General features: G+C 36.7%; 1 protein-coding gene across 17 annotated transcripts in view; it reads left to right on the plus strand.

The window, feature by feature from the left end:
* The window catches only part of NEK10 (NIMA related kinase 10), a 216,979-nt gene that overhangs the window by 67,149 nt on the left and 125,815 nt on the right, over window positions 1-24,015 (plus strand). For all 17 annotated transcript variants that reach the window (XM_023620822.2, XM_070239001.1, XM_070239002.1 and 14 more), the window contains 6 exons: window positions 121-223; window positions 317-445; window positions 958-1,095; window positions 4,221-4,266; window positions 6,354-6,475; window positions 6,614-6,716. In XM_023620822.2, the coding sequence (XP_023476590.2) occupies window positions 121-223; window positions 317-445; window positions 958-1,095; window positions 4,221-4,266; window positions 6,354-6,475; window positions 6,614-6,716 (641 nt within the window). The remainder of the gene's footprint in view (window positions 1-120; window positions 224-316; window positions 446-957; window positions 1,096-4,220; window positions 4,267-6,353; window positions 6,476-6,613; window positions 6,717-24,015) is intronic.

The raw sequence follows: 24,015 nt of genomic DNA on the forward strand, positions 1-24,015 counted from the left end.
TGTTGATAACCTAAGGAACTTAAGTTTGTTTAATATAATTAATCTGTGAGCAAAAAGGGAAGGAATGACCAACAGTTTCCGAGTCCTACCTGAAGTGCATGTGTGTATTTTTCCCTGTAGACTTTTCCCCACCGACTTGTTTGAGATCTTCATCGATATAGGACATTATGTTCGTGATATCAGTGCTTATGAAGAATTGGTATCCAAGTTGAATTTATTAGTGGTAAGTCTTGAGATTTAACTATTTTGGCAGGCTGCTATGTGGTCAGGATGGAATTTATCATAGCGACCCATTTCCTTTTTATTTTTTGGTTAGGAGGATGAACTGAAGCAAATTGCTGAAAATATCGAAAGCGTTAATCAAAATAAAGCTCCTTCGAAATATATAGGCAACTATGCAATTTTGGATCATCTTGGAAGTGGAGCTTTCGGCTGTGTTTACAAGGTGACTTTGTCCCTGGGGAACAATATTTCTATATTTCCGAGCAGGCCAGATGTCCCACTTGCACACCCACATGCAATTGAATTGGAGCTCTCATTAGTGAAAAATACGTATAAAAGTTAGAACAATTGTTTTCATTCCTCAGATAGCTGCACTGATGTTGTCTTATTTTAGCTCTCAGCTCTAGAAATTGGTCACTGACCTTTGAAGACAAAAGCCGTCATTAAACTCTCACAAAAAAATAGTCAAAATGGCTCATCCTAGTGCATGACACGTTCTCTAAATTCACACTAGCGTTTCTATATTTACCCAGAAAATCCTATTGAATAGTGCAAACTGACCCAGGAGATACCAATTTTTTGAGCTGAGCTTCATGTAAATACAGGTAGAATTTTAAAAGTTCTGTGACTTATTTAGATGACTTGGTTTAATCGTGTGACCTTATTAATCTATCTTTCTTCCCTTTTTTACCCCTACCCCATTCTTTCTTTTTGTTTTGATCTTCCTTATTTTAGGTTAGAAAACGTAGTGGTCAAAATCTTTTAGCAATGAAGGAGGTCAATTTACATAACCCAGCATTTGGAAAGGATAAAAAAGATCGGGACAGCAGTGTAAAGAATATTGTTTCTGAATTAACCATAATTAAAGAGCAGGTAAATGTTTTTATTGTTTATGAAGATGTTTTCCTTAAATGTCATCAAAAGAAAGTAGAGTTCTTGTGCTAGTCTTGTGCATTCAGTTTAAGAACTGGTTCTGTTTAAAATAATTGACATTGAGGTGGTGATATGTTAGCCAGCTTTTTGCCTGAGGCTTGACATTGAACCATAGAAACACTTTCTGGAGTTTATGTCAGGGCAAGGGGTGCAGAACAATTGAGTTTATGGCACAGAGCACCTCAAATATGAGAAATCCTCTTGTAAGCGTATCCATTTCCTTCTCATTATTTCGTAGAATATTTGGCTATTTAGTTACATGCATAAAAATATGGCTAAGAGTTCCTTGAGTTTTGTCAAGTGAAATCAAGCTGTTAACATTCCTCAAATTTGGCTTATTAAATCTAAAATGTGAATTTTGAAGTTGGGTTCTTATTTATTGGCATGAGTAGAATATTCTGACATAATGTAACAACTCAATTAACTATCATTATGAAAGTTTGTTTGGGGAGAAAGAATAAACATGTCAGAAGAGAAACGGGATTCTTTTTGTGATCCAAGAACACAGTGGTTCCTTTTTCAGCTCTGCTTATCTGGACGTTCATTACAGAGACTGTTCATTTATAACTCCTGTGGAGAGCTATCAGCTTCCCAGCTCTTTGTTCTCCAGTAGTTAAATTTGCACAGCATCTGTGCTGGGTCATAAAGAACACCATAAATATGATGGCCTTTATTCATCTGCAGATCTTTATTGAAATCTACAGTTCTACTCTATAAATTACAGTAAATATTATCATTAATAGTTTATTTTATTGTTGACTTTTATACCAATAGATTAGATTTTTAAAAGTTAGTGTTTGCTCATGTTTAGGATACTCCAGCCTTCGGCAGAATGCTGTTCCGTTATAGCACAAGCCTGAAACATGGCTTTTGCCCTAAGCTGCTGCAGTTTTTTTATTTGAACTGATATAGTCCTGGCCAGTGAGCTAGGTCTAAAATATGGTTCCGGTTGCTCACCTGGTCTCATACTGTTTAAAATCTGCTGGATCCTTGCTAGTTGATGAGGTAGACCCTTTGTTTTAGCATATTTCCTACGAAAAGAAGGTATGAGGGTGGAGCCATGTAAGAGGCATCTGCTTAGATTTTGAGATAACTCAAAATTGTACAACTGCACTCTCTCTCACCAGAGGATTGAACCAATGGAAAGGATAATAACATTGAGGCCTAAAAGGAGGAGGTAATGGCAGACAGAATCCACAGAAATGGGACTAGAATGGGAGACTGTATTTGTTAAGATTAAGAGTAAGCTACAGTAACAAAGAGACTCCACAATACAGGGACTTAAAGAAGAGATCTCGCAGTACAATGGGCTATTTTACTTTCATGTGATAATCCCAAAGTGAGCCAACCAGGTTAGTAGTGTTCTCTGCACCATGCAGTCATTACGGGATGCCAGTTCTTTCTCTCTTACAGCTTCACTACCTTCTAGGGCACTGTCTTCCCCTGCACAGTTGGAATTGCCATAGGCACATTCATATCCAAGGTGGGAAGGGAAAGAGCATGGGAGTAGGGACACTCCCACTGTTTAGGCTCAGAGCCAGGAGCACGTGTTTCCCCTCGCTCTCCATTGGTGAGAATAAAGTGACAGGCCCTCTCTGGCTGCAAGAGAGGCTGAGAGATGTGATCCCTGCCTGGGAAGCCATGTCCTGCCACAACTCCATTGTAATGGAAGAGTGGAAGAGCAGGTTTTCTGTGGACAGCCAGCTGACTCCCCTTCAAAAAGGCAAGAAGAAAGACTGAAAAGAGATGCAATCCATTTATAGATGTAATGGTGACTATTCTGAGATAAAACATTCCTAGAAACTGAAATTATATATAAACAACTATACGAATTTTAGTATTCTTGTAGAAAATGACTTCAAAAAAAAAAAAAGAATCCATGTTACATCCTAAGATAAACTTATGTCAAACAGAAATTGTACTGAGCACTTTTTGAAACTGAGATACAATTGACATACAACATATTAGTTTCAGATGTATAACATAATGATTCAATATTTGTGTATATTGCAAAATGATCACCACAATAAATCTCATTAGCATCCGTTACCACACATAGTTACAATTTTTTTTATTTCTTCTGATGAGAGCTTTTAAATGGCAAGGAATACTTTATTCAAGACTGCTGCAATAGGGGTCCAACTTGCGATAAGAGAGAGATTGAATTCAACTCTGAACACGACAGGGGTAGCTGGTGATTTATAACCAAAAGGCAGGATGAGAGGGTCAGTGGATGGAAAATTACTAAGAGGAACTTGGTTAGGTATGGAGGTTGGAGGGAGAGAAACTTGATTAGATAACAAGGGTGGGGGGTGATGAAGAACTCATTAGATAACAAGGTAGGGGGATAAGGAACTTGATAGGATATCAGCTGTGAGGAGATTCTTGCTTAACTGGCTTAGTGGGATTCTTGCTAAAACTGGACGGGCCAAGGATGAGGCCTAGTCAAGAAGAAGGCTCAGGGAAGCCTGGGTAAAATTTGGCCAAGGAGGGAGTTTGTATCAACTATTATTATAACTTAAGTTAAATTATAATTTAAATGGAGTTAACAATTCTTAGGTTATTTGAGTTTCAAACTCATCATTTTGGAGAGCTTAGGAAGACACCAATAGTGCAAACAGACACAAGCAGTGTAAGTAAATATTTAAGTGGTGTGGAGAGGTAAAGAGCAACCATCTATGTATTCAACGTAAGTTGCTTCCTTTCAGTTTTCTCCTCTTTGCAGTCACGTGTGGTGTTGGAGGGGAGTGCTAAATGAATTCTCCAGCTCCCTTCTAGTTCTGCAGTTCTCTATTTTAGTTAAATTAGGTGATAAAGCACAATCAATTTCTAATTCTATTTGATACAGCTGTGAGGGGGAGATTGCTATTTTCAGATTAGCTTTGTAAGTTGCAAATAAAAAGAATCCAGAAAAAAATCTCAATTATATGGTATCTTAAAATGCTTAGTTTTACAAATAAATAGAAATACATTGTTGTTTTCAAATATGAAATCCAACTAAATTGTCTGTGAAAGCAGGTTTGTATTTTGAAGTAGTGTGATGTCTCTTATCTGTTTTCTTATAGCTTTATCATCCCAATGTTGTACGCTATTACAAAACATTTCTGGAAAGTAAGTATGAGTTTTCATATTTCTAATGAAGGAAAAGTATCTTTGTTACATATTTTGACATTAGAATGTCAAAAAATAAGCTTAATCAACTATTTCCTTTTCTTTCTTTGCTATTTATGTGACATTGGACGATCTTGTGTATTATTTTTCTTTCTTGATCACTGAAACAGTGATATAAACAATGACCTAAAAATAGTTATAAAATACTTAAACTCTCCTATGAAAGACACTGAATGAAGGAATCCACATAGTTATTATAGCTTATTTTCACACACAAAAAAGCACTTAGTAGGATCAGGAGAGAAGAAAACTAAAGGATAGTGGCTTCTTTAAGAAAATAATGGAAAGTTTTTTTTTTTTTTTTTTTTTTTTAAATCAGGTGACATTTTGCACCGCTAATATAAATTGGGAATGGGCTACAGGTCTTTGAGATTTCTTTTACTTGAAGTTCAGATAATTGCCACAGGGTGGCGATGGAGCCCTGACTAATTCTGCAGGCGGGCAAGCTCAGCAAGGATGATGGCATACCAAACCAAAATGTTGAGATAAAAGTCAAATTCAGGCACTTGTTTAAAGTAATATAGGACCTTTGACCGAAATAATAGAAGTATTGATAAACTCTAATGATGTACATCACATATGAACTTTCAATATAAATCTCCGTTTGAAGAAAGTCTTAAGAAATACAATGCCACGATGGGGGCTTCCTCGCTGCCTCTTCGTCAGTGTATTTTTTATGCAAACCTTTGTGTACTTGGGCCTGTTAGGATTTTACCCATCTCCCTTCCCTAGGTCACTCAGAGGAACTCAGTGCGGAAACTCTCCAGTGAATCCTGCCGCCTTGGCCATTTGTTCTTGATAGTAATTTCCCGTAATTTAGTGTGTATCCCATCAGAGATCAAGACTGACTTCTGACTGGTATTGCAGTGACACACCTTGTCTTAATTTAAAAACAAAATAAAACGCAACCTGACATCTTCCAAAAAGAATTGCAGGTGGCTTAAAAATACATAAAATGTAATAAAATAGATTAGGAAATTGTGATAAAAGGGAATAATAGGCGAGAGGGGAATAAAAATAAAGCTATAGGCAAGATTGTGCATACAACAAATATTTCTTGTGATTATGGAAAATTGGAAACAATATAAATGTCTATCTTTAGCAGAATGATTAAATAAACTATGATCCATCTATATTGTGGAATATTATGCAACTAGCAGCAAGAATGGTGTGGATCTGTGTGTACCGACATGTAAGACTGTCGAACAAAAAAAAAATGTTGTATACATGTATATAAGAACATGTATAGTTTGATTTCACTTTTGTATGTATTGTGTACATACATATTTTATATACATCCAAAACATCACAAAAAATACATATCACATACCCTTCTTAATCGTTTCTTATTGGTTTAGGGAGAGAAAGTAGAATTTACTCTTTGTTTCTTGGCATCCAAAGCAAAGAGATGAACACAGTCAGTTAGGAGATTCCCAGTATCCGTATGATAAAACCAGGAGAAGTCCAGCTTTCTCTGCTCTTGAGGGACATCACAGAACTTTCTGTCATGGGTGGTGTCTTCGACTATGTCATTGCAAGACCATGGCATGATTCCATTGTAAAATTCTATAAGGTAAATCTATGAGCCTACAGAACAATGCAGTTTAAAATGCAATTTTCTTAATATCTGACTTGAGTTAAAGGGTAAATTTTAGACTATTGAGAGCAAAGCTGGGTTTACATGTTCTTGAGGGAATCCGCCATGACTTGAGATCATTCACTTGTCCTCTTTGCCCCTGCCAACCATTCCACATTCTGGCATACACAGAGAATGATAATATTTGCTAGTATAAATTTATGCTAATACGTAGCCTGTAACCAGAAGAGATGGTTGCTCTAGTTGTCCCAAGGCTCCCTCGCCTCTACCCGCTCTGGGGCTGAGTGAATCCATTTCTTAGCACATCGCTAACTCTTCGGTGCTGTGCCCTGCACAATCACTGGGAAGCTCGGATTCTAATTTATAAGTTTTTTCAAAATGCCTATATTGAACTTATATTTCTTTTACTTTTTCCTTATTTTTTATGTAGATGATAGGTTGTACATCGTTATGGAGCTTATAGAAGGGGCCCCTCTTGGAGAGCATTTCAGTTCTTTAAAGGAAAAACAACATCATTTTACTGAAGAAAGACTATGGAAAATATTTATACAGGTACACTTTTATTTTTATTAAATTTTTCTGTAAAATAGTAAAGTTCCAAGCTGATTCCTAAGAGACGTGTGTAGTAGTCGTCAGAGGTAATATGTGTATTGGGGGAAATAAAATTTGTTTTTTTATTTGCTGTTTCAGCTGTGTTTAGCTCTTCGGTACTTACACAAGGAGAAGAGGATTGTCCATAGAGATCTGACGCCAAACAATATTATGTTAGGGGACAAGGACAAAGTAACAGTTAGTAAGTACAAAAATCTTAAAATTTTTAACTTAAGAACTTCTGAATATTATTCCAGAGCAGAGCTGTCCGGTAGAACTTTCTGCACTGATGGAAACGTTCTATATCTGCACTGGCCAGTATAGTAGTCACTAGCCACACGTAGCTACTGGGTACTTGAAATGTGGCTGGTGTGACTACTTATATACATGTAGATATTTCAATTTATAAGTTAGTAAGGATTATTATGAATTGTGTGTTCGAATTTCATAGCAAATAGTATATATATACACACACATTTATTATTAAATACTGTTAAACAGATTTCTTCTGTTGGGGTATATGGTACCATATACCAACACAGAAGAAATCTGTTTAATCCTTCTTACATGGCTATTTAGACCATATTTTCTTACTAATAGCCAACCCCACATTTTATTTTCTTACTTAGGTTAGCTGCAATCATTTCCTTTGGTTACATTTAAATACATTGAGGTTAGTCTTTTATTGTATCCTGATTATTTCTTTCTAAACTTATTTTAATTAATTTTTATATTTACTTTCTGTAATCAATTTCTTACCACACATCAAAATAATTGACAAAATAAAATAGTGCTAAAAAGCTTATATGTTATTCTTTATAATTTATCAATTGTAACCCCCAGTTCTGTTTCCCTAAAACCACACTTTAAATTCTTTTTAGCTTCTCCTTCTGGTATTTGATTTTATGTTGTGATAGTTAAGAATTTAGTTTTCTTATTTCCTCTTCTTCCCCACTACCATCATATCAATACAGTTATAGCACAAGTTTGGATTAAATCAATATTTAATGTTTACATTATTACTACTGTGTAATTATTCTTCAACATTGATTACCTTTCTTTTCTCATAGAACTTTTTTTTTTCTTGGAGTTAATAGTTGCCTTCTTTTTTGTTGATTTTCCTAGTTTCCTGTGTACGTATTATTTCTTCTTCCCAAATCCTCCAAAGGATTATAAAAGCCCTCTTTTTTTGTGTGTGTGAGGAAGGTTGGCCGTGAGCTAACATCTGCTGCCAATCCTCCTCTTTTTGCTGAGGAAGACTGGCCCTGAGCTAACATCCGTGCCCAACCTCCTCTACTTTACATGTGGGATACCTGCCACAGCATGGCTTGATGAGCAGTGCTAGGTCCATGCCCAGGATCTGAACCTGTGAATCCCGGGCCGCTGAATTGGGGTGTGCGAACTTAACCACTACACTACCTATAAAAGCCCTATTTGTACTATTTCCACATGGTCAAACATGACAATTATTCTCAATTTTGTTTCCCTGGGCACCCAATCCTGTAACTGCTTGCTGTAATGTAGACCAGATTTGACGGCCATAGTCCTGGAACTTTGATTTCTTCCTTTTCTGATTGCAGTCTCTGTTTCTCATATCCTGTGTCTTTCTCTTTCTTTTTTTAACCCCCCTTTTTTACTGAAGTATATCTTCTAGTACTTCCCTAAGAAAGAGTGCTTTGGAGATTATAATTTTTAGATGCTTGCATGTCACGAAATATTTTTATGAGGCCCTCTTAGTTGCTTGGTAGTTTGGCTGGGAGTAGTACTCTCAAATGAAAGTCATTATTTTTTCAAATTTTGAAGGCATTACTTCGGTCTTCTGGTATATATTTTTGCTGTTAGAAAATCCACTGCTATTCTGATTGCTTGGTAGGTGAGCTGTTTTATCTCTCTGGAGACGTTTAGGATGTTCTCTTATTGCCTGCTTTGGGTGGGTATCTTTTCACCCGATGTGTCTGGAACTAGGTGTGCTCTGAAATCTGAAGCCAGAAACATCAGTTCTGGGAAACTTTCCTGCATTATTTCTTCACTAGTTTTCTCCCCTCTGCTTTCTCTGTTTTCTCTTCTAGAATTTCTATTAGTCTTAGATGTTTTATATACTAAATAATCTCCTAATTTTAAAAAATACTTCTTAGTTTTCAGCTCTTTGTCCCTTTGTTCAGCTTTAGAGTTATTTCTGCAACTTTATTTTCTAGTCCTTCTAGTGAATATTTGATTTTGATTGCAGTACTTTTTTTTTTTTAAAGATTTTATTTTTTTCCTTTTTCTCCCCAAAGCCCCCTGGTACATAGTTATATATTCTTCATTGTGGGTCCCTCTAGTTGTGGCATGCAGGACACTGCCTCAGCGTGGCTTGATGAGCAGTGCCATGTCTGCGCCCAGGATTCGAACCGACGAAACGCTGGGCCGCCTGCAGCGGAGCGCGCGAGCTCAACCACTTGGCCACGGGGCCAGCCCCTGATTGTAGAACTTTTAATTCCCCCAAACTTTATCTTGTTCTTTATTCCATTTTCATGGAATTCTGCATTTATTCTCTCTCAGGATAATATAGACTTTTCTTTCTTCAGCACTTTGCATTGTTTCATTGTTTCCATATCTTGTAGGCCTACCTTTTGTTTTGTTTTGTTTTTCTGTTTACTTTGATCTCTATTTCCTGTTGGAGACTTTCCTCAAATGTCTGTTGATCCTAGGCTGGCCCTCCATACTTATGAGAAGGACACTAAAAAGTCTGTTGGAAGCTCTGTGGTTCCAGTTAAGCCTGTCATCTGGTGGACTTCAGAGCACAGCGGAACTTTCCCTTTGGAAACTCCCAAAGTTATTACTTAAACTTTCCCCAGAAAGTGCCCCTCCAGTGTCTTGCCTGAGGCAACGTTTATCTGTCTGCTGTCATTCTGGGAGTAGCATGGATGAAGGGGACAAAGGGCACCACATTCATTTTCACCTAATTCCCATGAGTTCAGTCCCATTTGGCTTGGTTTTTTCTGGTTCAGTGTCTTTGGAAAATCATCTCTGTTTTTCTACTAGTGGCAGAAGGAACTCAGTTACTGCTCGTGCTCCGTGTCAGTATGGGAAGGGCCTAGGACTTGATCTCAATTCTGTGTTTTGAGCTCTTTACTTGGCTTCTCACTTGGGCTGCACCCTGGGCTCTGCAGGATGAATGGGCTCCCTTTTGGCCTTCCTATTCTCAGACATGTGGGTTGGGCCCTTGGCTTTGTACCATTCTGTGTCTACTTTCCATTTTTCAAAAATTCATTGGAATATCTCATCCTCTGTTGTCACCAAACCCATTCTCATTGTCCCTGTGGGTTAGTAACTTTTCAAAGATAATTCCTTTCCCTTCATTTAGCAAAGTTTTGAAAGCTAGAGGAGATAAAAATATATGGTCAGTTCACCTTTTAATCCAAAATGACCAGGCTGGTTACATTAGGTCTACACGCTAGACTTAAGAAAATATCAAACGAAAATATCAAACTGTCGTGTTTGCTCTGTAACTTTAGTAAAAGTATATTTTTTTGCTTGCATTCAAATTATAAAGAACTCCCCGGAAAAAGTTACTTTGTTTTACAAGAATAAGCAAACTTTAATTTTTTTCTCTGTTCTGCCCCTCATTGTCATTCTGCCCAACCTTCTTCCTATTAATCTTTCTTAGACTTATCCTTAGGAACTAATAATTTTAAAAATTATTTTCAACTTTCAGGACTTTTTGGCTTTAAGTGAGGAAGTGTTGTTTTAGTTTCAAATAAAGAAGCAGTGCTAAATCTCAGAACAGAATCTTATTTTAGTCCAGTTTCTCTCCACTAAATCAATTGTGTGGACGGGCCGTTGATGTGCTACCATTATTTTCAATGAAAATAAAGTGGTTTTATGACTAAAAAGATAATCCACAGAGATTTGATATTACTCTTGATTTTTAAAATATAATAGTGATGCAATATGTTTTCCAGTGTCTTTCACTATTGATATAAATTTAGACATTAGACACTCTTATTTTTAATAGAGGTTGTGGTTAAACTAAATCTTATGGCATTAATTTGAAACCAAATATATAGGATTCCCATATTTTGGAAGGTTGAAATGTAGCGGCAATTCATAACCCCTATAAAAATATAGCATGGCGTGTATGTGAAAGCATGTCACCACAAAGGGGCAGCCTTGTCAAATTTTATTTTTGTCTTTTCTTGTGCTAGAAGGTTTATTACTCTTGGAAAAGAAGCACAGAATTGCCAAATGATGTTTAAGATGCATGAGATGAAATATATTGAACACGTAACCAGATAAAAAAGCCTTAGGAAAACTAAAAATTCCCTCTTCTCATTTTTCTCTCTGTAGGGGAATTAGATGTTTTAAGATTGAGGTTGGTTTGCAGTTATTTATAGAAGGCGTGCTGGCTGGCGTTTGCCTTCATGAGGCAGCAGAGTAGGGAGTACTAACATATTTAGGTATGCGTGGTTTTACAAATGGTATCTAATTTTAATGTCTAAATATGTTTCCATTTAAAAGACTGTATCTTTTTGTTTGTTTTTGCTGAGGAAGATTCCTCCTAAGCTAACATCTGTGCCAGTCTTTCTCTATTTTGTGTATGGGTCACCGTCACAGCACAGCCACTGCCAGATGGTATAGGTCTGTGCCCAGGAACCGAACCCAGGCCACTGAAGCCGAACTTAACCACTAGGCCACAGGGCCAGCCCCTAAAAGACCGTATCTTTTAATAACTTGTGCCAGGAAATATGTCCAAATCTTGCCCCTGCATTTGTTTGCAGGCTTGGAGGCCACACAAAGAAACAGACCCCAACTCAGTGGCACACTGAGCAAAACACAGTCAAAGTTAGCTCTATATATGCCACCTGCCAAGTAAGATCCACATGGGGCCATCTCCCTACAGAATGACTCTGAAGGAGGAAATCTGCTGAAAATGAACTTGCCCTTGAACCCACCATTTCACATTTCTTGGCTTTTTCAAATATTCACATTTTAATGTAAATCCTACCTGCCTCCTTTTATCTCCTGCTCCCAAATAAAAAAGAAAGAAAAAGGAAAAAACAAAACTCATCTGACTATATATAATAGATTTCAGATGGCCTTTAGTGCATGACTCAAGAGGCCACATGTTCATCCTGCAACCAAGCAGGCTGTGCATATTTCTAGATGTTTCTCAAGTGACATTTGGCTGTTGCTCTTGATAATAGCAATGAGGACATACTTCATTCAATGGAACATTTATCAAAAGCTTGAATGCTCATCAAATGCCATCATATGCCAGGCAGATGGGGATGGACATAAGACAAAAGCCCTGGTCTCTGTCCCCTGACCTCATGGTCTTATGGTGAAGACTGTCCTCAGTTCTTCTCTCAGCAATTATTTCCTCAGCTGCCACATCCTGCAGTGAACAAGATGAGTATGACAGACGTGGCCACATCTTCACGGGGCTTATAGTTGTATTACGGGGTGATAAAGGCTAGAATGTTGTCAACGCTATTGTATTAGTCAGGGTAGGCCATGTTATGCTGCAGTAACAAGTAACCTGGAGCTCTCAGCAGCTTGAAACTGTGGCAAATGTTCCTAAGGACAAATCCAGCTGTGGCCTGTTTTTGTATGTCTTGTGAGCTTAAAATGGTTATTATATTATATATATATTTTTTCTATTCAACTCGTTGCAAAATTTTATTTATTTATTTATTTTATTGCAGTAACATTGGTTTATAACATATAAATTTCAGGTGTACATGGTAATATGTTTTGAATTCTGTGTAGGTTACATCATCTTCACCCAAAGACTAATTACAATCCATCACCAAACACATGTGCCTAATAACCTCTTTCACCCTCCTCCCTCCCCGCTTCTCCTCTGGTAACCACTAATCCAATCTCTGTTGCTATGTGTTTGTTTGTCATTGTTTTTATCTTCTACTTATAAGTGAGATCATATGGTATTTGGCTTTCTCCCTCTGACTTATTTCTCTTAGCATAATGCCCTCAACGTCCATCCATGTTGTCACAAATGGCTGGATTTCATCATTTCTTATGGCTGAGTAGTATTCCACTGTGTATATATACCACATCTTCTTTATCCATTCGTCCCTTGATGGGCACCTAGGTTGCTTCCAAGTCTTGGCTATTGTGAATAATGCTGTAATGAATATAGCAGGGCATGCATCTTTATGCATTCATGTTTTCATATTCGTTGGATAAATACCCAGCAGTGGAATAGCTGGATCATATGGTAGATCTATTCTTAATTTTCTGAGGAAACTCCATACTGTTTTCCATAGTGGCTGCACCAGTTTGCACTCCTACCAGCAGTGTATGAGGGTGCCCTTCTCTCCATCTGCTCTCCAATACTTGTTGTTTCCTGTCTTGTTAATTATAGCCATTCTGACCAGAGTGAGGTGGTATCTCAGTGTAGTTTTGATTTGCATTTCCCTGATAGCTAATGATGTTGAACATCATTTCTTGTGCCTGTTGACCATCTATGTATTTTCTTTGAAGAAATCTCTGTTCAGATCTTTTGCCCATTTTTAAATTTGGTTGTTGGTTTTTTTGTTGTTAAGATGTATGAGTTCTTTGTATTTTTTGGATATCAACCCCTTATCTGATATATGGTTTGCAAATATCTTCTCTCAATTGTTGGATTGTCTTTTTGTCTTGTAGATGGTTTCCTTTGCTGTGCAGAAACTTTTTAGTTTGATGTAGTCCCATTTGTTTATTTTTTCTATTGTTTCCCTTGCTCAGTCGGACATTTTATTTGAAAAAATGCTTCTTAAGACCATACTGCTTCTGTTTTCTTCTAGAAGTTTCAGTGTTTCAGATCTTACATTCAAGTCTTTAATACATTTTGAGTTGATTTTTGTGCATGATGTAGATAATTGTCTACTTTCATTCTTTTGCATGTGGCTGTCCAGTTTTCCCGAAACCATATATTGAAGAACCTCTCATTTCTCCATTTATGTTCTTGGCTCCCTTGTTGAAAATTAGTTGTCTATTTATGTGTGGGATTATTTCTGGGCTCTTGCTTCTGTTCCATTGATCTGTATGTCTGTTTTTGTGCCAGTACCATGCTATTTTGGTTACTGTCGCTTTGTAGTATACTTTGAAATCAGGGAGTGTGATACCTCCAGTTTTGTTCTTTTTCATCAGGATTCCTTTTGCTGTTAGAGGTCTTTTGTTGTTCCATATAAATTTTAGGATTGTTTGTTCTATTTCTGTGAAAAATGTTGTTGGAACTTTGATAGGGATTTCACTGAATCTGTAGACTGCTTTAGGAAGCATGGACATTTTAACTATGCTAATTCTTCCAATCCAAGAGCACGGAATATCTTTCAGTTTCTTTGTGTGTTCTTCAATTCTTTCAACAATGTTGGATCCCTTTTCTTTCTTTTTATTGCCTGGTTGCTCTGGCTAGGACTTCCAATACTGTGTTATATAAGAGTGGTGAAAGTGGGCATCCTTGTCTGGTTCCTGTTCTTAGAGGGATAGCGTTCAGTTTTCTCCATTGAGAATCATATTAGCTATGGGTTTGTCATATATGGCCTTTATTATGTTGAGATATTTTCCTTTTCTACCCATTTTATTTATAGTTTTTATCATAAATGGATGCTATATCTTGTCAAATGCTTTCTTTGCGTCTATTAAGATAATCATGTGATTTTTATTGTTCATTTTGTTAATGTGGTGTATCACATTGATTGATTTGTGGATGTTGAACCATCCCTGCATCCCTGGAATAAATCCCACTTGATAACGGTGTATGATCTTTTTAATGTATTGTTCTATCCGATTTGCTAGTATTTTGTTGATGATTTTTGCACTGATGTTCATCAATGACATTCGCCTGTGATTTTCTTTTTTTGTGTTGTCCTTTTCTGGTTTTGGTATCAGGGTAATGTTGGCTTTGTAGAATGAGTTAGGAAGCTTCCCCTCCTCTTCAATTTTTTGGAAGAGTTTGAGAAGGATAGGTATTCAGTCTTCTTTTAACATTTGGTAGAATTCACCAGGGAAACCTTTTGATCCCAGACTTTTATTTTTTGGGAGGTTTTTATTTTCTGCTTTGATCTCCTTACTGGTGACTGGTCTATTCAAATTCTCTATTTCTTCTTAAATCAGTTTTGGAAGGTTTTATGAGTCTAAGAATTTATTCATTTCTTCTAGATTATCCAATTTGTTGGCCTATAGCTTTTCATAGTATTCTCTTATAATCTTCTGTATTTCTGAGGTGTCCATTGTAATTTCTCCTCTGATTTCTTATTTTATTTATCTGAGTCTTCTCTCTTTTTCTCTTGGTACATCTAGCTAAAGCTTTGTCAATTTTGTTTTTTTCGAAGAACCAGCTCTTGGTTTCATTGATTTTTTTCTATTGTTTATTTAGTCTCTATTTCATTTATTTCTGCTCTGATTTTTATTATTTCCTTCTGCCTGCTGATTTTGGGCTTTGTTTGCTCTTCCTTTTCCAGTTCCTCTAGGTGCACTGTTAGATTGATTATTTGGGATTTTTCTTGTTTGTTGAGGTAGGCCTGAATTGCTATAAACTTCCCTCTGAGAACCACTTTTGCTCTATCCCATAGATTTTTGGCATGTCGTATTTTCATTTTCATTTGTCTCCAGGTATCTTTTGATTTCTCCTTTGTTTTCTTTGTTGACTCAATAGTTGTTCAGTAGCATTTTGTTTAATCTCCACATATTTTGGCTTTTCTGATTTTCTTCATGCTTTTGATTTCTAGTTTCATACCCTTTTTGTCAGAAAAGATGCCTGGTATTATTTCAATCTTCTTAAATTTATTGAGATTTATTTTGTGGCCTAATATGTGATTAGTCCTGATGAATGTTCTATGAGCATTTGAAAAGAATATGTATTCTGAGTTTTTTGGGTGGAATGTTCTATATATATCTACTAAGTCCATCTGGTCTAATGTGTTGTTTAAAGGCGATGTTTCCTTATTGATCTTTGATTTGGATGATCTATCCATTGGTGTAAGTTGAGTGTTAAAGTCCCCTACTATTATTGTGTTACTGTCTATTTCTCCTTTCATTTCTGTTAATAATTGCTTTATATATTTAGGTGCTCCTATGTTGGATGCATAGATATTTACAGGTGTTATATCCTTTTATTGGGTTGTTCCCTTATCATTATGTAGTGCCTTTCTTTGTCTCTCCTTACAGTTTTTGTTTTAAAGTCTATTTTGTATGATATAATTATTGCTACCCAAACTTTCTTTTCTTTGCTATTTGCATGGAATATCTTTTTCCATCCTTTTACTTTCAGTTTGTGAGTGTCTTTAGGTCTGAAGTGTGTCTCTTGTATGCAGCATATATATGGGTCTTGTTTTTTTATCCAATCAGCCACCCTATGCCTTTTGATTGGAGCATTTAGTCCATTGACATTTAAAGTAGCTATTGATAAATATGTATTTATTACCATTTTGTTACTTTTTTCTGGGTGTTTTAGTAGTTCTTCTCTGTTCCTTTCTTCTTCTCTTGTTCTTTTCCTTGTGGTTTGATGGCTTTCTTTAGTAACATGTTTGATTTCCTTTCTCTTTCTTGTTTGTGTATTTATTATAGGTTTCCTGTTTGTGATTACCATGAGATTCATATATAATAATCTACGTGTATAGCAGTCTATGTCGAGTTGATAGTCTCTTTAGTTTGACTTCTTTCTAAAAGCTCTACTCTTTTACTCCCCTCCTCCAACATTTTATGTTTTTGAAATCATATCTAACCTCTTATTTTGTATGTGTCTATCATTACCCTCTTATCATTGAAATAGGTAATTTTAGTACTTTTGTCTTGTAACTTTCATATTATCTTCATAGGTGGTTTATCTGCTACCTTTACTCTATTTTTATCTTTACCAGCGAATTTATTGCCTGTTTTCTTTTTCTTTTTTTGGATAATTTTATTATTCCTATTGTGGTCTTCTCTTTTCCACTTAAATAAGTCCCTGTAGCATTTTGTGTAAGGCTGGTTTCTTGGTGATAAACTCCTTTAGTTTTTGCTTGTCTGGGAAACTCTTTATCTCTCCTTCCACTCTGAATGATATCCTTGCTGGATAGAGTATTCTTGGCTGTAGGGTTTTTCCTTTCAGTACTTTAGATATATCATGCCACTCCCTTCCAGCCTGTAAGGTTTCTGCTGAGAAGTTAGCTGATAGCCTTATGGGGTTTCCTTTGTATGTCACTTGTTGCCTTTCTCTTGCTGCTTTTAGGATTCTCTCTTTATCTTTAATTTTGGACATTTTAATAATAATGTGTCTTGGTGTGGGCCTCTTTGGATTTATCTTGTTTGGCACTCTCTGTGTTTCCCGTACTTCAATGTCTGTTTCCTTCCTTAGGTTAGGAAACTTTTCGGCTATTATTTCTTCAAATAGATTCTCTGCCCTTTTGTCCTTCTCTTCTCCTTCTGGGACACATATAATATGGATGTTAGTGTGCTTGATGTTGTCCCAGAGGTTCCTTAGACTGTCCTCTTTCTTTTAATTCTTTTTTCTGTTCAGCTTGGATGATTTCCTCTAGATTTTTGTCCAGCTCACTGATCCATTCTTCTGTATCTTCTACTCTGCTATTGAGTCCTTGTGGTGAATTTTTCATTTCCAGTATTGTATTCTTCATTTCTGATTGGTTCTTTTTTATATTTTCCAATTCTTTGTAGATGTTCTCACTGCGTTCATCTAGTCTTCTCCCAAGATCAGTGAGCATCTGTATGAGTTTTTGTCCTTTTCAGGTAGATTGCTTATTTCTGTTTCATTTAGTTCTTTTTCTGGGATTTTGTCCTATTCCCTTCCTTGGAATGTATTCCTTTGCCTCTTCATTTTGCCTTTTTCTCTGTGCTTATATCTAGGTATTAGGTAAGTCAGCTATGTCTCCTGATCTTGGGAGAAGAGGCCTTATATAGGAGATAGTTTTTGAGGCCCAGCAGTGCGCCTCCTTCTTGTCACCAGTCCAAATGTCCCAAGGAGTGGCCCCTGTGTGGGCTCGTGTGTCCTTCTGTTGTGGCTGAGTTGCTCTTGTTGAAGTTACCCAGGGAGCCTATGCTTTCCCCACCTGTCTGGATGTTTGTCAATCAGGTTTGTGGAGCATAGTTCCACAAACAGCACAGTTGGCTGCAAGGTCTCATAGCACACTCCCTTTGCAGTTTTTCTGTCAGGTGAGTAGGCCCCCAGCATGGCTGGTTGCTAGGCTCAGGGGCTTGCAATTGCACTATTAGGAGAAAAATAAAAAAATACCTGGATAAAATTGAAAATGAAAATACACCATGCCAAAATTTATTCGATACAGCAAAAGTGGTTCTAAGAGGGATGTTTATTGCAATTCAGGCCTACCTCAACAAACCAGAAAAATCTCAAATAAACAATCTAATAGTGCACCTAAAAGAACTAGAAAAAGAAGACAAACAAAGCCCTAAATCAGTAGAAGGATGGATATAACAAAAATCAGAGCAGAAATAAATGAAATAGGGGCTAAAAGAAAAACAGAAAAAAATCAATGAACCTAAGAGATGGTTTTTGAAAAGACAAACAAAACTGATAAACCTGTAGCTAGATTCACCCAGAAAAAGAAAGAAGTCTCAAATAAATAAAATTAGAAATGAAAAAGGAGAAATTACAATGGACACCTCAGAAATACAGAAAATTATAAGAGAATACTATGAGAAGCTATACACCTACAAACTGGATAATCTAGAAGAAACGGATAAGTTCTTAGAATCATACAACCTTCCAAAACTGCATCAAGAAGAAATAGAGAATGTTTTTTAAAGATTGGCCCTGGCCCTAAGCTAACATCTATTGCCAATATTCTTTCTTTTTCTTCTCCCCCAGCCCCCCCCAGTACATAGTTGTCTATCCTACTTGTAGGTCCTTCTAGTTCTAGACACAATCTCAGCATGGCTTGATGAGCGGTGCTAGGTCAGTGCCCAGGATCCTAACCAGTGAAATCCTGGGTGCCGAAGCAGAGTGTGCAAACTTAACCACTCAGCCATGGGGCCAACCCAGAAATAGAGAATTTGAATAGACCAATCACCAGTAAGGAGATCAAAACAGTAACCAACAACCTCACAAAAAATAAAAGCTCAGGACCAGATGGCTTCTCTGGTGATTTCTACCAAATGTTCAAAGAAGGCTTAATACCTATCCTTCTCAAACTCTTCCAAAAAATTGAAGAGGAGGGGAAGCTTCCTAACTCATTTTACGAGGCCAACATTACCCTGACACCAAAACCAGATAAGGACAACACAAAAAAAGAAAATTGCAGGCCATTGTTACTGATGAACATCGATGCAAAACTCCTCAACAAAATTTTAGCAAATTGAATAAAACAATACATTAAAAAGATCATACACCATGATCAAGTGGGATTTATTCCGGGGATGTGGTATGGTTCAACATCTGTAAATCAATCATGATACACCACAGTAACAAAACGAAGAATAAAAACCACATGATCATCTCAGTAGATGCAGAGAAAGCGTTTGACAAGATATAGCATCCATTATAATAAAAACTCTAAATAAAATGGGTATAGAAGGAAAATACCTCAACAGAATAAAGGCCGTATATGACAAACCCATGGCTAATATACTCAATGGAGAAAAACTGAGAGCTGTCCCTTTAAGAACAGGAACCAGACAAGAATGCTCATTTTCGCCACTCTTATTTAGCATAGTATTGGAAGTCCTAGCCAGAACAACCAGGCAAGAAAAAAAAATAAAAGAGATCCAAATTGGAAAGGAAGAAGTGACACTGTCACTATTTGCAGATGACATAGTTTTATATATAGAAAATCCTAAAGAATCCACACAAAAAATTTTAGAAATAATAAGTGACTACAGTAAAGTTGCAGGATACAAAATCAACAAACAAAAATCAGTTGTGCATCTATACACTAACAACAAAATACCAGAAAGAGAAATTAAGAATACAATTCCACTTATAATTGCAACAAAAAGAATAAAATACCTAGGAATAAATTTAACCAAAGAGGCGAAAGATCTGTATATTGAAAACTATAAAACATTCTTGAAAGCAATTGAAGACGACACAAAGAAATGGAAAGATATACCGTGCTCTCCGATTGGAAGAATTAACATCATTAAAATGTCCATACTTCCTAAAGCAATCTACAGATTCAATGCAATCCCTATCAAGGTTCCAACAACATTTTTCACAGAAATAGAACAAAGAATCCTAAAATTTATTTGGAACAACAAAAGACCCTGAATAGCAAAAGGAATCCTGAGAAAAAAGAACAAAACTGGAGGTATCACACTCCCTGATTTCAAAATATGCTATGAAGCTATAGTAACCAAACAGCATGGTACTGGCACAAAAGCAGACACACAGATCAATGGAACAGAATTGAGGGCCCAGAAATAAACCCACACATCTATGCATAGCTAATTTTCAACAAAGTAGCCAAGAACGTACAATGGAGGAAAGAAAGTGTCTTCAATAAATGGTTTTGGGAAAACTGGACGGCCACATGGAAAAGAATGAAAATAAATATTAGGGAAAAATGCAAATCAAAATTACAATGAGATTATCACCATGCCCATCAGAATGGCTATAATTAACAAGATAAGAAATAGCAAGTGTCGGAGAGGATGTGGAGAAAAGGGAACTCTCATACACTGCTGGTGGGAGTGCAAACTGGTGCAGCCACTATGGAAAACAGTATGGAGCTTCCTCAAAAAATAAAGAATAGAACTACTATACAATCCAGCTATTCCACTGCTGGGTATTTATTCAAAGAACATGAAAACGTGAATGTGTAAAGATACATGCACCCCTATGATCATTGCAGCCTTATTCACAGTAACCAAGACTCGGAAGCAACCCATCAAGGGCCCACTATTTCTGGGCCCTCAATTCTGTTCCATTGATCTGTGTGTCTGCCCATCAAGGGCTGAATGGATAAAGAAGACATAGTATATATCCACAATGAAATACTATTCAGCCATAAAAAAGATTAAATCCTGCCATTTGCTACAACACGGATGGACCTTGAGGGTATTAGGCTAAGTGAAGTAAGTTAAACGGAGAAAGTCAAACCCTGCACGATCTCACTCATAAATAGAAGATGAAAACAACACCATCAAACAAACACATAAATGCAGAGATTAGATTGGTAGTTACCAGAGAGGAAGGGGTGAAGGAGAAGGGTGAAGGGGTGACCTGGCACATGTGTACGGTGATGGATGGTAATTAGTCTTTGGGTGGTGAATGTGATGTTATCTACACAGAAATCGAAATATAATGATGTACATCTGAAATTTATATAATGTTATAAACCAATGTTAATTAAAAGAAAAGAATAGCAATCAGGAGAACTTGTGGTACTTATATGGGGACCTTCTGTGATGAAGACAGGGGTTGGTAGATTTTTCCATTGTTAAATACCCCCTAGAATGTCTTAGAAGGAAAAGCTTTCTGATGAGGTGCACTTAGGTTGTTGCAGGAGGAGTGAGTGCCTGGCCTCCTGACACATTTAAACTTTGATCACAGAGTCAAAAGAAAGATTCGGATACAAAATCTGGTGAGTGGGTGAATATAAAAGCAGGAGAGAAGAACAGAGATTTCAAGCCCAGGAAATGGAGAAGATGAGATGCATCTGGTGTTTGGGATGTCCCAGATGACTGTGAATGATGAGCCTAGTCTGAGGTGTGAAGGGGCAGGTGCTTCATAAGGCTGTGGATGAGGCTCCAGACAAAGGCCAGGGCTTCCTGGCTTGGCTGTGACTTTGGGAGTTAGTGACATGCCTGTGATGGATAAAAGCTCCCTGTGGAGAGGGTCGAGAATACCATACATCTGCGCACAATTTCAAAATGCTTCTCTTCTATTGTGATTGTGTTGGAGCAACCCTTGCAAGAGGTAAGGTAAGCTTTACAGGCCTTTTTGAGAAAATAGAGTAGCTGAGTGAGGAGTCCAATGCCACACAGATAGTAAATGACAGGTCAAGAGGGTCTCAACTGGAGACCACACAGCTTTTCCACCTGAAGGTTGACAGCTACAGACTGTAGCATTAACATTGCTACAGTCTTGAACATTTCCTGTTTCATTTGCTCTATCAAAGGAGAATTTTTTTATATGCTAATTTTTTTGGCATAATGTGCTACATGTTCTGTTAGCATTTTAAAATTTCTATTATAGCACATGAGTGCTTTTATGACCACAGTTCCTGAAATAAAACCTTTTCCTCTACTCTAAATATGATCACAAATGAAGAAAGAGTAATAGAAACATTACTGCTACTACCAAAATCTTCCAAATGGCCAAATAATATTAGCTTTTGCTCTCTTTAAGAATACTTCTCCACCATTTGTGTTTTTGCTGACATCTGTCCGAGTTTCTGCCGTTTGTCTAAATTAACTGGAGTGAACAGGATGAGTGTATCACTCCTTTCAAAATCAATGGCATTTTTACAAAAACAAGATAATTTCTATGTAGCATTAGAACTAAAAGTCAAAGTATTATTTTAGATTGCAAGTTGGTCTAGGTTTATGTGTGCTAAAATTATAGTGAGCCCCTAAAAATATTGAAATACCATACTATTCCCACTAATTTTCTTCAATATGTATTAGAGGAATAGAAAGGTTATAGGAAGCCAACTAGCTTGTAAATAGTTCTTACCAGCACTTCCTATCACTTAGCCCTTTAGTATTTCCCATTTGTCAGTAGTACTGCTGGATTGAGAGGAGAGATAGGCAGATATACATATCTACGCACATATATATCTATATATGTATCAGAAGATCTCTCTGTCAGTCTATAGCGATGAGCAATATAAAGTCCTTGCTTTCATGGATCTTGCATACTAGTTAAGAATGACAGACCCTAAACATATAAGTGAATTTTAAATAAATAAAAATAATTTCAGATAATGAAAGATATTAAGAATTAAGTAAATGCAATAGAAGGCTGTTGAAGAAGGGGGCAAATTTTTGATAGTATGGTTAAGAAAGATTTTTATGAAAACTCAGATCATGTCTGGTTTTATATGCCTGGTAGGAGTTTGGCCTTTATTCTTAGTATTTATCAGAAGTTTTTGTAGGATTTTAACCTTATAGGTAGTGATATCTGCTCTAGGGTTTTCAAAGATCGTTTTGGCTCTGGTGTGGAGAATTGTGTTTTAGAGGGAGCCGTGGGAGCAGGGGTTTCCTTAGGAGGGATGGTTCGGGAGACTAGGCGAGTGTTCTTGGTGGCTTGGACTAGGGGGTGGTAGTGGTTGTGTTAATTACCCATCGCTGTGTAACAAATTACCATGAAACTTAGTTGCTGAAAACAAAAAACATTTATTTTTCTCACCGTTTCCGAGGGTCAGGAATCCAGGAGCAGCTTAGCTGGGTGGTTCTGGCTCAGGATCTCCCACAGTTTCAGTCAAGCGGTCAGCCAGGGCTGCATCCTCTGGATCCTTGACTCAGGCTGGAGGGTCCACTTCCAAGAAGGCTCTCTCATGGGCTGGCAATTAGTTCTGGCTTTTGTCAGGAACTCAGCCTCTTATCCTCCAGGGTTTCTTTTCTATGCAGCCTCTTCAGCAGAATAGCCTGGACTGTTTTACATGGCTTGGGCAAATATTTCTTAGCTATAACGTCGAAACCATAATGTATAAAGAAAAAAATTAATAAATTGAATTTCATCGAAGTTTAAAACTTCTATTCCATGAAAAAGACAAGAGGCAGACTGGGAGAAAATATTTGCAATTCATGCATAGACAAAGAATTTGTATCCAAAACAAAAACATAAGAAAACAGGCAACCCAATGAAAAAATGGGCCAAATTTTGAAGAGGCTTCATTAAAGAAGACACAGATGGCAAATAAGTAAATGAAAAATGTTCAACATCATTAGTTGTTAGGGAAATGCAAATTAAAGCTATACGGAGCCACTACTACTTACTTATTAGAATAGCTAATTAAAAAAAAAAACCCACAGCACCAAATGCTGGTGAGGATGCAGAAACAGCTAGAATTCTCATGTATTTCTGGTAAGAAAACACTGGAAAAATTTTGGTTTGGCAGTATTTTTATAAAATTAAACATATATTTATCATATGATTTATAATCTCATTCCAAGGAATTTATCAAAAAAATTAAAAATTATGATCACACGAAAATTTGTATGTAAATATTGTACTTAGCTGGATCTCTAGTTTAATCTCGACTCAGAATGGTGGCAGTGGACATCTTTGCCTTGTTTTTGAACTCAAGGGAAAAGCATTCAGTCTTTCAGCATTAAGTGGAAAGTTAGCTGTAGGTTTTTGTAGATGACCTTTATTACATTAAGTAAATGCCCAGCCATTTCTACTTTGCTGAAAGGAATAGATGTTGAATTTTGTCAAATCCTTTTTATACAAAAAAGCTGTTGAGATGAGCATATGATTTCCTTCTTTAATGTGCTGATCTGCTGAACTATATTGATTGATTTTTAAATGTTGAATCAGCCTTGTATTTCAGGTATAACTCCGACTTGGTCATTATGTATTATTCTTTCTATATATGTTTGGATTTGATTTACTCTTA

The sequence above is a fragment of the Equus caballus genome, chromosome 16 (genome assembly GCF_041296265.1).
Source record: "Equus caballus isolate H_3958 breed thoroughbred chromosome 16, TB-T2T, whole genome shotgun sequence".
In the NCBI taxonomy this organism is placed as follows: Eukaryota; Metazoa; Chordata; class Mammalia; order Perissodactyla; family Equidae; genus Equus; species Equus caballus.